The 16,045-nt window shown below is 39.7% G+C and overlaps 1 protein-coding gene across 1 annotated transcript in view; it reads left to right on the top strand.

Annotated features, from left to right (window-relative positions):
• The window catches only part of PHLDB2 (pleckstrin homology like domain family B member 2), a 114,124-nt gene extending 98,358 nt beyond the window's left edge, over positions 1–15,766 (top strand). The window contains exons 15-19 of the mRNA XM_028153259.2: positions 6,503–6,593; positions 7,534–7,680; positions 9,475–9,694; positions 13,246–13,331; positions 13,941–15,766. Of these exons, the coding sequence (XP_028009060.2) occupies positions 6,503–6,593; positions 7,534–7,680; positions 9,475–9,694; positions 13,246–13,331; positions 13,941–14,081 (685 nt within the window). The 3' untranslated portion in view covers positions 14,082–15,766. The remainder of the gene's footprint in view (positions 1–6,502; positions 6,594–7,533; positions 7,681–9,474; positions 9,695–13,245; positions 13,332–13,940) is intronic.
• Positions 15,767–16,045: the final 279 nt, after the last annotated feature.

The raw sequence follows: 16,045 nt of genomic DNA, 5'->3' as shown, positions 1-16,045 counted from the left end.
TAGTATGCATATAAGATCTTTGGTTAATCTCTTCCCGTCCTTCCCTCTCCCTCTGAGATTCATCACTCAGTTCCATGTTTCCATGCCTGTGGTTTCTGCTCCTACATTGAGTGTCTGCCCTCTGGTGGTCAGTATGCGTCATAGCTACCAGTCAGCCGGTAAGCCAGACACTTAGGCTTTTATATATATAGACTAGAGGCCCAGTGCATGAAGATTCATGCACTCGGGGGCGTCCCTCAGCCCAACCACCCTCTCACAATCCGGGTCCCCTCGGGTAGGGTCCCTAGGCCTGGCCTGAGATCAGGGCCTATCGGGTCTTTCCTTCCCAGGTCTGCAGGAAGCTGGCCCCACCCCCGCCACTGCCACTGCTTGCCATCTGTGCAGCACTGCCGCCCCTCCCCTGCCACCGGTGGCCTCCCTCTGCAGGCGACAGGCTGGGGTGCAATGGGTTGGCTGGCCTGGGCCTCCCTCTTTCTTTGCTGGGGGGTGGGGCCAGCCATGCAAGGGGCTGTCTGCCTACCTGATTGCCCCTAACTGCTCGCCTACCTGCCTGATCACCCCTAAGCACTGGTCTGCATACCTGATCACCCCTATCCACTCTGCCTGCCTGCCTGATTGCCCCTAACAGCTTGCTTGGGGGCGGGGCCAGCCCAGTGAAGGTCTGTCTGCCTACCTGATCACCCCTACCGCTGGTCTCCCTGCCTGATCTCCCCTAACCCCTCTGCCTGCCTGCCTGATTGCCCCTAACCACTTGCTTGGGTGTGGGGCCAGCACTGACTTCCAGTTGGTCAGCCTCTGGTTGTCGCCGGAGCCGACCGCCAGTTGCCTGCCATCCATCGCAGGCTCCCCGCTGGTTTCCTGGTGGGCGTGGCTTGTGGGTGTAGCGAAGGTACGGTCAATTTGCATATTACTCTATTATTAGGTAGGATTAGAAGATGCAGTATTTCCCTTTAAAAAATATATAACATGACTATTTTGAGGAAGACACATGAGTGTGTGGATCGTTGGGCATCAAGCTATCTCTCGCCTGAAGGTGCTCAGGTAGTCCCTGTGGTCCTGGTGAGGGTGTTGGAGCCATGCCAGTGGGAGCTGACATTCTCAGGACAGAAATCTTAGAGCTTTGAGTAGTTATTCATAAATAACTGTTGTCCAATGTAAACTGACCAGACCAATTCGATGTGGTGTTTTTGAATAACAGGACCCAAACAAAAGTCAGTAACTCAGCAACTATTATATAATGATGATAGGGGAATAAAAGTTGGACATTAAAACAGAGAATACAAAATGCAGCAGTTTAGTTTCCCAATGTAGTAATCATAGAGGGACTGCCCATGTTTCTTTGGCACTTTGTACTTAGTTGTTATTTTGAAAACATCAGACTACTCTCCCCTCTCCCCTAATAATTGTGAACATGTTATAACAATATTCCTATGATGAATTCTTGAAAGCCTGACCTTTTCTTTTTTTCTTTCTGAGCCATCTTTTTTTATTGATTTCAGAGAGGCAGGGAGAGGGAGAGAGAAATAGAAACATCTATGATGAGAATCATTGATCGGCTGCCTCCTGCACGACCCTTACTAGGGATCGAGCCCACAACCCAGGCATGTGCCCTTGACCTTAATCGAACCCGGGACCGTTCGGTCTGCAGCCCGACGCTCTATCCACTGAGCCAAACCAGCTGGGGCTGAGCCATCTTTAATAAATAAATACACTCTAAGGGTTTTCCTATTTTGATGTTTTATCCTTCTTCTGTTTTCTCTTCCCCTCTTCTTTCCCTTCAAAATTAGAAGTAAATATGCATCCTTCCAAATAATCACTTCCCACCCTATCTTTCATACTTAACAGAGGTCAACAACTGCAGCGCAGCAGTGAGTATAGGAAATGACCTAAAAAGGGACCACTTCAATTATATTTACCAAGCATTACAAGTTCAGATCGACGAACACTTAAGTATGGTGACCAGCAAAACCTTAATTTATTTTTATTTGCTCATTCGGTTGCTTTTTCTTAGAATGGTTTCCAAGGGTTGAAAGCAAGAATGTTCCCACTGAACATGCCGCATTAAGAAAACAGCATCATTGCAGAGTGACCATTCCTGGCAGGTAGTTACGTGTGGCCGCTGTCGTTTTCCATAGTTCCTGCACACAGAACTGACCTGGCAGTGCTAGCAGTTGTGGGTAACCAGTCGCTACAGTCAGCAATTACTCACAGCGTTTATTTAATTCTTCTGTCAGATCCTCTGAAGGTCAAAAAATGGAAGCCAGAGTAGAAGATGCCTAGAAAAGGTCTAGCAGACAAGGGAGAGAAAAACAAGCATGTCTCCTCTCTACCATCATCTACCTTTAAAAAAATCCATGCTACCCTAGGATAAGCTCACACCCATTGTTATGGTGGAAAATCAAGGATAAACATCAGGAAAGTGGGTAATAGCAACTAATGTTTGGAATGTGTGTTACGACAGGACTTCCTTAATGGGAACTCTGTGAAGATAGGTGGAAAGAAGAATAAAGGACTAAAATTTTTCTCATTTAAAATTTTTTTTAATTATGTATTAAAATACCCTGAAATAATACACATTTTAAAAAGGTAATTGCATGCTGAAATTCTAGTGACATAAACATAGTCTTGTGGTTTATTATGTCACAAAAAGCCATTTGTAGAATTACAGAATTCCTCAGACTTGTGGGTACATTTGCCCTTCAGTTTTGTTGAGACATCATTTTTGCATCTACCAGAGAGTTACTTGAGTCAGACAATGTTTTTGCTTTTTCAGCATTCTTACTACACTGTAAACAAACATGGAGCTAAGAAAGCAAGTCTTGGTCTTAGAAAACAGTAACTGAGAATTGATTCTGCATAAAATCTCTATTCTGCTAGAATTACTGATTGTCTTATATAATGTAGTGTTCTAAATACCTCTTATACTAATACAATATTATTACTATTGCCATTATTAACTTACTAAGTTCTGATCCTATGCTCATATTTTTTAGGAAATGTTGAGGAAACTGATTGCTCATGATAGCTTAAATACCAGCAATGTATGTGAGAGAAAGAAATAAGACTGGGAACCAGATTGAGAGCATCCGATGGATGAACTTGGTTTTAAAAGATGCTTTAATCAGAATTTGAGGTGCTTCTAATCCCTTCATTTTAGGCTAAAGTTTATATTCTGCTTTCTACCCTGGATAGCGTTAACCAAAGAAGAGGTTCAGGCTCCAATAAAAAACAAAAAGTATTTATTTGATCAAAAAGGTTCACAACCTAGGAGGCCCAGATTCAGGCAACAACCTCTATTGTCTCAGAAGAGAAAAGAGAAAGGCAGGATTTTATAGAGGTGAAACTTACAAGTCTGGTTCCCATTCTGGTCCTCCACGAAAATGAAGGAATCTGGCTAACTTAACAGGGATTGGGCAGTTCCAATATGCAAATGAGGGAGTCAGAAATTATGAGGAGGAAGTAACGCCCATATATGTCCATACAGCAGTTGTCCCAGGATGTTTAAGGCTCAGCTTTGAGCTGAGTGTAGCAACAGGTTAGCAACCTCATAGCAGCTCTGAGAACTGAGGCAGGAGATGTGCACAGGCCTCCTTCCTCAGTGGCCTCCTGACTCTTTTTTCAAAGTGGATCTCATCAAAGGGTGGCAACATGATATCATAGAGCAGTAAAAGTTTTGCTGAATAAAAGTGGCTTAATGCCAAGGAAATAGTCAAGTGAACAGTAACAAAAATGTGGCTGTGGAGAACAATTAAGTGTCTATGGATAAAAATTAATTTATATTTTTAATAAAATAATTAAGTATCTTTTTAAAGTGTATCCAGCATAGTTTAAAAAAAATTGACTTTAGGTGCCTAAAATAATGAAGACATGGGCAGTGTTAACATGTACTTTCTTCTATCAAGTGTTTTCAGAAAATTCAGTTCATTTGGCGCAAAAATTAAGACATTTATGAGAACATTGCCAAATAAATAGATTGGATATAATTGGCATAAAATTAATTAGAATTATCCTATATAATAAAGAGGTAATATGAAAATTAACCCTCATGCCCTTACAAGATGGCTACCTACAACCAGGCCGGCAGGGGAGTTAGTTTAGTGAGGGATGACCAAATGACCGAACAGCAGGCTGCGTGGGGTGACCAGGCCGGCAGGGGGGTTAGTGAGCGATGACCAAACGACTGAACAAGCAGGTTGCATGGGGCGACCAGGCCAGCAGGGGAGGCAGTTGGGGGTGACCAGGCCACTGGGGGGGGGGGGCAGTTGGGGGCAACCAGGCCGGCAGGGGGGGGCAGTTAGGGGCAACCAGGTCGACGGGGGGCAATAAGGGGTGACCAGGCCGACGGGGTCAGGGGCAGTTAGGAGCGACCAGTCCGGCAGGGAGAGGGCAGTTTGGGGTGACCTGGCCAGCAGGGAGGGGGCAGTTAGGGGCAACCAGGCCAGCAGGGGGGGGCAGTTAGGGGTGATCAGGCCAGCACGCAGGGGCAGTGAGGGGCAATCAGGCCGGCATGGGGGGCAGTTAGGGACAACCAAGCAGGTGGGCAGGTGAGCGATTAGGAGCCAGCGGTCCAGGATTGTGAGAGGGATGTCCAACTGCTGGTTCAGGCCCAATCCTGGGGATCAGTCCTAAACCGGCAGTCAAACATCCCCCAAGGGGTCCCAGATTGGAGAGGGTGCAGGCTGGGCTGTGGGGACCCCCCCCCCCCCAATGCACGAATTTCATGCACTGGGCCTCTAGTTATCAAATAAATAGAAAACACTCTGAAAATTTCTTTAAAAAAATTAACAGAAATATTGAAAGTTGGATAAAGGCTTGAAAACTTATCCCCAGGATGAACCCAAATTGCAAATATATGAAAAACCATGGACTGAAAATATTTGTATCTAACCAAATTACTTGCAACCAGTTCATCTGGGTAGGTTTCAAGTGGTTTCAGGGTCATACTTAGGCCATTGAATGGAAGCTGTAGGAATATTCAACATGAGAATCATCATTCTAACAATGCTGTCCAAACAATGAAGGAGTGGATACAGCGACTTTTCTATAACAATGTTCAGGGCACAAGCTAGATAATAAATAGGAATATTGGATAAACCACAGTTTATTCATTTACCTACTAAAGGATGTCTTGGTTGCTTCCAAATTTTGGCAAATACCAGTATGAATAAAACTGCTAAAAACATCTGTGTTACAGTACTGTTTTTAAGATAAACCACATGGCCAGTGTTACTGCAGTCATTTATCTCTTCAAAACAACCTACGTTTGAGATGATCCAAAGCCTGATTTTGGAAGACCACAGTAATAATTATATTATATATCTTATATGAACTCACTTTTATATGAATGTCTTACAAACACAAATTCCTACTGTGTGCCGGGCACCATGCTATGGGGGATAGAGGCAGAAAGCCTCTCTGTCCTCAAGAGAGTCTGGAAAAGAAGACAGAGAAGTAAGTGATTATACATGTGTACATGCATAAGAAACAGCTTGGGTTCTCCCGTGGCTGCAACATCAGAGTAAATACATTTTGACCTCGGCTACCGTCTCTCTTTTCCAAACTAGATAAATAAAATGTAAGCAAGTGAAAAATAGAAATTTTTGTTTAGTGTTAAACATGTCTAAGTCCTTCTCTTTCTCATTTAATTATCCTTAACTTTTCTTGTCCTCTGTTGTAGTTTTTTTTCCCTTTACTTGTTTGTGTGATGTCTTTCCCAGGTTGCATTTCTTTTGAAGCTCTTGGATCCCTTTATTCAGTTAGTTCATTTCCAAGTTCTTCTCTTTTTCATTTGGTTACCCCTAACTCTTCTTGCAGTGTTCATTTCCTCTGGTTTTTTGGTTTTTCATTTAGTTGTTTGTGTGATGTCTTTCCCAAGATGCATTTCTTTCAAAACTCTTGGATCCCTTTATGCAGTTTGTTCATTGGTATGGCGGGTGGGTATTGTTGGCAAAACGGGCCACCACCCTTCCATTGCACCTATAAGAAGTCATTTTTAATTGGCATTATCATTTAAGAAATAAAATGCCCACAGATGTGAAGGCACAACAAAAAAGAAGCTAATGACACATATTCCCAAACCAAATAAAAGTACTTCAAACCATAGGTGTCATTTACCTACAATTTTAGTGATAGTCCTGTTGGTCTGTTGACTCTGAATAATTCAGCTAATGGGAAGGCCTCCCACAGGCCAAAATTTTTAGACTTTGCATGAAAACATTCTTCATAAAATTGTTTTTGGTTTGTTTATGGGTAAAGCACTTTGGCGTTATTTTGCTTGCCTGTATTTTGTCTCCTACACTGAGGTAAGTCAGTATCACCTACAACTTTCAGAGTTGAATTGACTTGCCCCTTCAGACCTTTAAATTGCATTGGATTTTGTCCTACACCTTCGTGAACCTGTGTGTGTGTGTGTGTGTGTGTGTGTGTGTGTGTGTGTGTGTGTGTGTTTGAAGAGATCTCATTCCAATACAATATTCTTGAAAGGTTTTTTTGTTTTATTTAGCGCCAGCACTTCAAATATTGCCAGAATAGAAGAGATGGAGAGACTTTTGAAGCAGGCTCATGCAGAGAAGACACGGCTGCTGGAATCCAGGGTAGGTCTTAGATCATGGTGCCGGAGGGCAGAGATGTGGGGGTGCAAGGTGCTCTGCGCTTGAACCAGGAAGCTGTCCTAGGGCCTCACTCAGTGGTGTGATCGTGGAGTAGTCACTCAACCTTTCTCGGCTTCATTTTCTTACCTGACAACTAAGGGTGTTAGATGATTTCTAAGGCTCTTTACTGCACTACAATCTTTCATAATTGAAAATAGACGTAGTGTTGATGTAGACCGAAATGAATGCTTTGTATTATGTTTCCCTTTTGACGGGCACTTTGTTTGCCTGCCAAAGAATGAGGAGGCATGTCATGTCTTTATGTAGTCTCCATTCCTTGTCAGCTTGCATTAACTGCACTATTGTTAATGCAACAACATTAAAAATCCCTCATTATTGTGACTGTGTTTCAAGCAGAATCTGAACTTCCTTAGGAATCCCCCAGAATGCCTTTGCATCCTGCCTAGGGGCACCTCCTTTCCTCTTCTAACTTCCCCACATGCTTCCTCTGCGACCTTTGGCCAGGAAGCTGCAGAGCAACAACAGGAATTGGAAGGACCCGTGCATGACCTTCAGTTAGAAGAGGGCGACTGAAAGAAAGGCTAAATCTCATGACCAGTGTCGGCCGACAATATGAGAGGCTTTTTAACTAGAAATGGGAGAATCGTGGTCATCAGTATGAAATGACGGAATGTACTGTAATCACCGGCTGGATATTCACTTAAATTCAATTGTTAGTTCAAGTTACTGGTTGCCTTTTTGCATAGGATGATTTTGCAAGCTCTGTGAGAGGTGATCACGAGTGTTTTAGTCGAGGTTACATATTATAAGGGACCAGGTTATAAACCAAAATTTCTAGCGAGAATTTCCTTTTTGGTATTAATTGGACTCATTCAAATTTAAACAGTATGTCTTAAAATGTATTCTGCCTAATGATATTTAGGAACGGGAAATGGAAGCCAAAAAACGAGCTCTGGAAGAGGAGAAACGACGCCGAGAACTCCTGGAAAAACGATTGCAGGAAGAAACTAGCCAGAGGCAGAAGCTGATTGAAAAGGAAGTGAAAATAAGGGAGAAACAAAGGGCACAGGTTGGTGGGTCAATCTGGATACATGAGAGTATGTTGCCCCCTAGTGGCTGTTCTGTAGAGGAAGGTAATGCTGTGTCAGGATGCCTTCCAGGAATTAGCTCTTGACATGTAATGGCTAAGGGGAAGATGTGCCTTAGTGGGCAAAAAATTCCAAACATGTTGATTTCAGAACTTATCAGGGCCTACCAATCAAAGGACACTTTCCTCTGCTCGTGCATGGGACATTTGATGGGAAAGACACTTTTCTTCTACCCACTTTGGGGGCTACATTTCAAAGGAGAATTTTTTTTTTGAGGAGCTTTGAAAAATGCAGCTGGATTTCCTAAAAGCAAATACAACACCCCAACTAAAATCTGTGGCTGAGGAAGAGAAGAGAGCCTATTAAGGCATCTTTTGGAAGCAAACACTCCAGAACAGGGTAATTTTACCAGACCCGCTTCGTGGTGGTGGTGGTGGTAGTGTTGTGGTTTGTAGTTGTTTCCTAACCACTGTATTATCTATCACATGTGTCCCCATTACTACACCAATCCACACGCATGTGCATGAAATTACCGAACTCGAGCACAACTTGGGGAAACCACCCATTCTGCTTAACTTCCTATCTTGGTCATCATAGAGTTTGAATTTCTGGTATTGTCACTAGAGCTGCTTACATAATGTATGTTTTTCTGAGAAACTCAAATAAAATTTTGTTAAGTCCATGTAATTTGAAGTTCAAATCAGTTTTACCAAAGTTTTCTAGACTTAAAGGTAAAAGGCACCATTTCCCTTATTCTTTGTAGTTGCTGGCAGTTGATAGTAGGGCAGTGAGAGGCTTTTCTTAAGGCTGTGATGCACCATAGGTCTGTAACATCTGTTTACAAAGTACCACAGAATCAAAGATAAAATATCGAAGGAGAACTACAAAGTGAAACATGTTCACTTTATTTTATTAAGCCAACCTCTGCCAAATTTTGATTCACCGTTAAGGTTTCTGGAAGCCAAACCAAAAAGCACAATTCCATTTTAATCCTAATTATAAGGTTTAACCAAGTATATGATGAGGTCATTTTCCCCAGGGTAAAGGAGTCGGTTAATTTAACAGGATCAAATAAAGCATTATTTTAGAAGCATTGCCCATGGTGATCTGTGCTTCCTGGATTAGACACACCTCTACTCCAGCCGCAGTAAAATAAAAGACATCTATGTCTATCTCTTCGCTGTCTGGTCCTGGACAGAATTTTGACTTCACTTCTTACCTTATTTTAGCTTCGCTTTGCAAAACATACATCTCTGCCTTAGATTTCTAGTGTATGGAAGCCGATGTGTAAAGCTGGGGGCGGGGGGTGGGGTCTTGTGGGGTTTGTACTTACTAAAGAATGTTCCATGAGTCATGTCTGAAATTATTTAAGAACTATTGTGAGGTGGTGGTGGGGAGAACTGGAAACTTTACAGTGGAGGAGTCCTCAACTGTAGGAAGCCGCCCAGGTAACTTCATGCTTCATTCCCCTGTGTTTTTAAGTGCTAAGTACCGTTTTGAAAGCTAAGATAAATGACATTTTTCTCATCTGTCCATTTCTAGACATAGAATCTATTAGCCTGGGTTTACCCCCTAGCCCTCCCCACCCCTGCAATGTTGTAGCATCCTTCTTAAAATACTACCCACTTTTTAGACCCCAGGTGATGAATTTTAAGTGCTCATAACCACATGGGCATTTTAATGCTTAGGCTTTTCAGTTGTTTTCTGCTTCTACCCCTCTGATCTAAACGAAGCAAATAACTAGTTTCAGATGCAATGGGTTTGTCCTTTTCTAGGCTCGACCTCTGACACGCTATCTGCCTGTCCGGAAGGAAGACTTTGATTTGCGGAGCCACGTGGAGACTGCTGGCCACAATATCGACACCTGCTATCATGTATCCATCACAGAGAAGACCTGCCGAGGATTCCTCATCAAAATGGGTGGAAAAATTAAAACTTGGAAAAAACGTTGGTTTGTTTTCGATCGGAACAAGCGCACGTTCTCTTATTATGCAGGTGGGTGATGGGAAAAATCTAAACAATGTATTCAAAGTAGGAACCCTTTGTTAAAGAGTAAAGACAATAAAATTCAGTATAAATAGTGAATTGGTAAATAATAGAAATAATGGCAATATTAACTTTGTAAATGTATAATTATTTTATATTCAGATTTATATGGTCCACGTGATATGAATTTCCTCTTAGAAATAATAAAAATCATGTTTTCTAAAAGTGTGAATTAATCTAGTCTAGTTCTTAAATAAGCTCAAGTCCAAATACATATTAAATGGAATATATTTTCGAGACCAAATTTTCTCTTTTTAAACCATGAAGCCAGAAAAAAAAAAGGTATTTATTTATTTATTTATTTATTGTCATATGCCCTATGTAAGTCACACACAATTAGGCAACTGTAGCTGACAGTCATTCAGCTATAGTTTATAAACTGGAATGGTCTTTTAATCTCAGAGAGTAAAGCTTATCAGTGAACTAGTGAATAAATAAATATTTATTAAGTGACTGAAATATTTTGGATGCTCTAAATGATGGATTACGAGAAACACACCCTACGTAATCTTCCATAAATACAGGAATATTAGTGTGACTGGCATATTTACCAACAAGCCTCTTATTTACCCTTGATCCATATGAAACATGTCCATTTCCACCACAGTAAGACTCTGGCCTCCTTTCAGCTCTGAAGAAGGGGGGATCATCCCAGAGGTTATGAAGAGACTCTTACTGTGACGTCTGTATCAGCATTTATGAGCCTTTTCAGGAGTTGTTTTTAAAAAGTATGTATGTGATAAGTAAAAAATAACAGTTCAGCCATTTAATCTATAGTGTGAGGTCAGGATATGTTTATGACGAGAGGTATCAAAACCAAGAAACATGTGAAAGAAATGAAATACTGGCTGTGGAGCCCCAGAATTGGGGTGAGGGGAGGGTGGGGGTATGTGCCTTCTATAGGAGCTCTTTGAGTGGGGTTCCAGTTACTACAGTGGCTAGTGGCCTGACACGAATGGCCTAACCTTACAGGTCCCCTGCTTTGCCTCTCTCGGGCTTTATGACCTTGAATTCTATAGGAATCCAGAGACATTCTCTCCAGTTAGTATGATAGAAAAGATGCCTATTTAATAAGAAATGCTAATCTAGTGTCTGCAAAATGCATTAAAAAACAAACAAACAAACTTTGCCGTGTGCTAATCTTCACAGGCAACCTCACCCAGAATTTTCCAAAAGTAAAATTTTTAAATAATTTCAGACAAACAGTTTCATTCTTCTTTTCCCTGGAATCGTTACTTCATTTTATCTGTCAAGTGGGTGGTTCAGTGTCCCTTCCTTCTGACCCATAGAAGTGAGTTTTTCCAAATTTAAACTTAGTGACTGGTTTTCAATTTTTTACAAACTTCTTTGGTATATGGAATATTACTCAGAATCCTAGTGCATAAAACAGACAACATCATATTTAATTCAGCTTTTTAATATTTACATATTCTATAACTGACTGGTGGGACCTAACTTGGCAAATGCTGCCCAGTTGGCTCTGTTTGCAGCCATCATCAGCTTTGCCTGCTCCTGCCACCTCCACTCACACTCGTTCCCAAAACAGCACCACGTTCAGGAACAGATCAGTCCACAGGAAGTCATACAGATTGCAGTTCAGGCTGGACTTGATCCCACATTAGCCATGCCCCTTGAGCTTATCAGTGAGGTAGATGACCATGGTATGCATGAAGGAGCTGTAAAGGTGAGTGCTGAAAGCTAGAGTCTTTGGTCTCTCTGTTGGCCTTGAACCCGGGCTCTGTACTTGGCCTCCACATGTTAACTGGGTAACTTTGGAAGAGTCTCTAAAGAACTGAGGCACAGAAAAAAAATGTCTGTAAGTTGATAGGATAATGCTATTGAAACAAAATGAGTAGCATTACCTCACCAGCTTAACAAAAGCATTGTTGATTCTCTTAGTTCATAGTGTCCTTGTGAGGCCTATATTTTTCAGAATTCTTTCTCATATAGGAAGTGCCTAACAGAAGTTTCATTCTACAGTTTTCTGCCTGTTTGAAACACTAGCAAGATTTACTTTTATCTTCAGATTTTATTTTGCATCTGTTTTCAGAGAACAAAGTGATATTGTATTCCCATGAATATTGCAGACTCTTTCCAACAAATGTTTGAGATATACACAGGGTTAAATACAATTAAACAGCTTTATTTTCTACTGAACTTCCTAGGGGATATTCTTTTTCATACTAGGATTTTATTGTTGTTGTTGGGGGAAAAAAAGAGATATTCATTAGTAAAACAATAAAAATAAAAATTCAACAAAAGTGTCTATAAAGAAATTGCCTCTTTCCCATCACAAAGTTCTAACCTTTTCCCACTATTACATCTGAAATATCCTTTTAGATTTTCTCTATTCATTTAGATATCAATTTCAGTATGTTGCATGTGTTCTTTCTTCTTTAATACAGTTGGGACCAAATTACACTCTGTTCATAACTTTTTTCACATAACAATATTTCAAGATTTTTCTCTACTGGGCACATACAAGTCTACCTCCATCTTTTCAGTGGCTGTTAGATTCCATTTTATGGCTGGTCTGTTATTGAATCAGTTCCCTGCTAAAGTTCAAGCAGACTTTGGCAGCCTTCTGCTATAACAAATACAAATCTGTGTGCATGTGCATCAGGAGCTTTTATACAAAATGTTTTAGAAGTAGAATTGCTGAGTAAGAGGATGGTTTTGCATTTTTAATTGTGTTTATTTTATCAAATTGCCTTCCAAAAAAGGCTTTTTTTTATTTGCACTTCCACCAACAAGGTATGATAGAGTCTCTTTCTCTGCATCCTCATCATGCTTTAAAAACTTTTAATATGCTCATGTGTTATGATTCTTGATGAATTTAAATTATATTTCAGGAACTTATTAGATTACAGAGTGATGTTGTTTATTTGGTTGGTGGTTGGTTGGTTGTTTTTTAAATGTTTTTTTTTTTTTTTTTGCTTTTTATGGAAAATCTGATGAAATCTTAGAAACAGTTTGGAAAATGCTGCATTGAAGGGACATTAAATTATTGATGTGAAGCTCTAATGGGAACAGGCAGATAAATCAAGCATGCTGGACAAGAAATTGATAGAAAAGAAATATAAGTAGCATATTATTTTAAAATATAAGTCGAAAAACACAACTGTTACAAATTTCATTACAACAGCTCTGCATATTCATAGTTCCATTCTAATGTCTTAGAGAATGTGGAGAAATGATTTATATCCATGTCAATGGTGTTTATTCTTTGTGTGTTAATCTGACAGTCAGAAGTTCTAGATTATCTTTTGACTGCTATTTTGCTGGAAAACCTTTGGCAAAGTCACTTAATCCCTTCAGTTTGGACTGATAATTTCATCTTTTTTCAATATAGAACCAGGCTAATGCACTAACCTAAAATACCTGAATTAAATGTAGATAATTTTAATATTAGTAAATATTTTAATGATGACTGCAATGAATTATAATTTTTCCTGTCCATTGGTGGTGATAACGTATTTAACACTCATCTATTGTTACAGACAAGCATGAAACGAAATTAAAAGGAGTAATATACTTTCAAGCCATTGAAGAAGTGTACTATGACCACCTCAAGAATGCTAATAAGGTAAACATTGATTGTCAGGTTTCTACCCATTTTAATGCATACCTAAATTGGCAAAATATGTGTGTGTGTTTTTATTTGAAGCAATTTAGATTTATTGTTCTGATATAACAGATAGATATGATCAGAATGGTGTAGAAAAATAACCATAGAAGTAATTAGTACAGCTGATCTTTTTGTGGGGAAAAAAAGTCATGGCACAGTGAGGAAATGTTCTGGACATATTGTTTGGAGAGGCCCTGCCAAGTGACTCTTTGCTAGGGTTCTAAGTACCTACTACCTGCTTATGAGGAAGGATCTGAGTAGGACCGAGACTGACAGCCATTGTTTGCTGAGCACCCACCATCAGCTAGGTACACTCCCAGAGCTTTACAGAGGAACTGCGGAGAGGGTTGGTGAGCTCTCTGAAATTTCTTGTGCAAAAAGGCCAGAAAGATAGTCAGTCTTGAGAAAGGTGTTGGGACTGGGGTATAGGTTATACCAGAGCGAAAGTGAGGCCTATGTAGATTTGCATAAATTGGAAATTTTAAAGAAGAAGCAGCCCTGGTGTTATTTCATGTTAAAGTTTCAAGATACGTGTGTTACATTTTTGTTTCCTTTTTTGGTTTTTAGAGTCCTAACCCATTACTCACCTTTAGCGTCAAGACACATGACAGAATCTACTACATGGTGGCCCCATCACCGGAAGCCATGCGGATCTGGATGGATGTCATAGTTACTGGGGCAGAAGGCTACACTCACTTCATGTTGTAGTGAACTGGAGCGACGGTCCACTTCAGGGCAGACTGCAATAATCTCTTACAAGAATGAAGCCATATGGTATCCCAGATGGAAAGACCCAACAGACCCATCCCTTTAACTGTGCACACTCAGAACTCCTTTCATATTAAGAGGAAGCCATTTGTAAACGAGAAAGAAGGGATTTTAATTCAAAGCTTGATCGTAAATAGCAAAAGAATCAAGCACCTATTAGAAAGAAAACACTATTTTGGTAAATAGCATCACTTAGAGGAGCATTTCTAATAAACTATTTTTTATCAATTGCTGATCTTGGTGAACTAAACAGTTTACAAAATGTACATACTTGGAAATATGTAATTACTTTAGCACCCAAATCATTGGTATTGACATTATTGGTATTAACTGGCTTTTTAAAGATAGGAGCATTTTGCTGAAGGTTATTAGAAATATGAACACATAGGGCCTTGGAGAAGAATATATTATAGGAGGAACGTTTGCCCTAATTTTTAAGTATTGCACCATACCAAAGACTTGACATGACCTCTGTTTAATAGTAGTAGTTTCAAGTGATGAACTGCATTTCGTGTTATTCTACACTTTAAAATGATGCTTTGATGCCATCAAGAGCCCAGGCCGTTGACTTTGAAGGGTTGCCACCAGCATAAGCTACTGTATATGTATAGCAAACCGTTTTTTGTAAAATAAGAAAGAACAGAAGGCTGTGTATTTTAGAAAGAAACAGTCTGGGACAGATCTTTTGCCACATTGGGCAATTAAAACAAAGAGACTATTTCATATTAGGAGCTTGTTTTCCTAAAGATTTCTCCATTCCCAGTGCTGAAAATACAGGTAACCAGTAGCCAATTCCTTAGATTGTTGGATTTTCCTTTGTTATGGAGCACACCTGTTAATTGCAGCCTCACATGACATAACTATGAAGTCAGAGTTGTGTGTTGTTTTTTTTTTTAACCAAAGAACAGACCAATTAAAATACTTATTTACGGAATGCTGTAGTTTTATAAAATATCAAATGAAGTTCAATCATGTTCTCTGAAATGTACTATTTTATTATGTATCTCTTTACAATAAGCCTTTGTTTCTTAGAGTTAATTTTTGGTTGAATTAAATGACTTCAGGCAAGTCTCTTTCACAACAGTTTTTTAAATGCCATTTATCATGGCTTGTTATGTTGTATGTTTGTAAGTATGAATGTAGTTTCCTAAAACTTAGTAAATGAATAGAAGTAGAAAATAATGACATTACTTTAGTGAAGGTGAAATGATTAGATTAGAAGTGTCTGTGAAATGTTTATCAGGCCTGACTGGGTACAATTTTTTACATTTGCAGTGTGCTTTGTGTGTACGTATACATATTTCCAATAATAAGATTTTGTAACTGGATGACACATGATTTTACTTGAACTATAGAGGACAAAATCACGATTTCAGGAGACATTTTTATTATCTGGGTGTTTTGGTTTTTTTCAGAGATCACCCTTAATCTTGTAATGATCTAAGAAAGTGAATATAATTGCTAAAATTTTCTTGGTTTAATGTAAAGATACAACTTTTTTGTACTGTACTTTCTGCAGAGGATTGTAAAGATATTCTAACCAACTTTATATCGTGCATGATGTAGTTAACCTTTTAAAAATGTGTGTTAAAATGTGTTGAGTTTGGATTAAAATGTTGACCAGATTTCAGTCTGAAGATAAACTCATCTCTCATTAGGAAGTTACCTATTGGTAAGATGACAAGTGCAGCAGGTGGATTAATCAGCCAAAGTCCATTGTAGACTCTACATAAAGGATGTTGTGTGCTAACGATATGATTTGTGGTATAAAAACAAGTAATTAGAAGTATCTTGGTCGCATTCCTGTTGTTAACAAAATGAGGTACCCCTGAAAACTCTGACATCTTACTATCTTTTTTCACAGATGTATTTAGTACTGGGGATTACTAGGACTGTGTTTACTT

The sequence above is a fragment of the Eptesicus fuscus genome, chromosome 3 (genome assembly GCF_027574615.1).
Source record: "Eptesicus fuscus isolate TK198812 chromosome 3, DD_ASM_mEF_20220401, whole genome shotgun sequence".
In the NCBI taxonomy this organism is placed as follows: domain Eukaryota; kingdom Metazoa; phylum Chordata; class Mammalia; order Chiroptera; family Vespertilionidae; genus Eptesicus; species Eptesicus fuscus.
The sequence above is the reverse complement of the archived record's forward strand: the minus strand, read 5'-3'. Positions and strand labels throughout refer to the sequence as shown.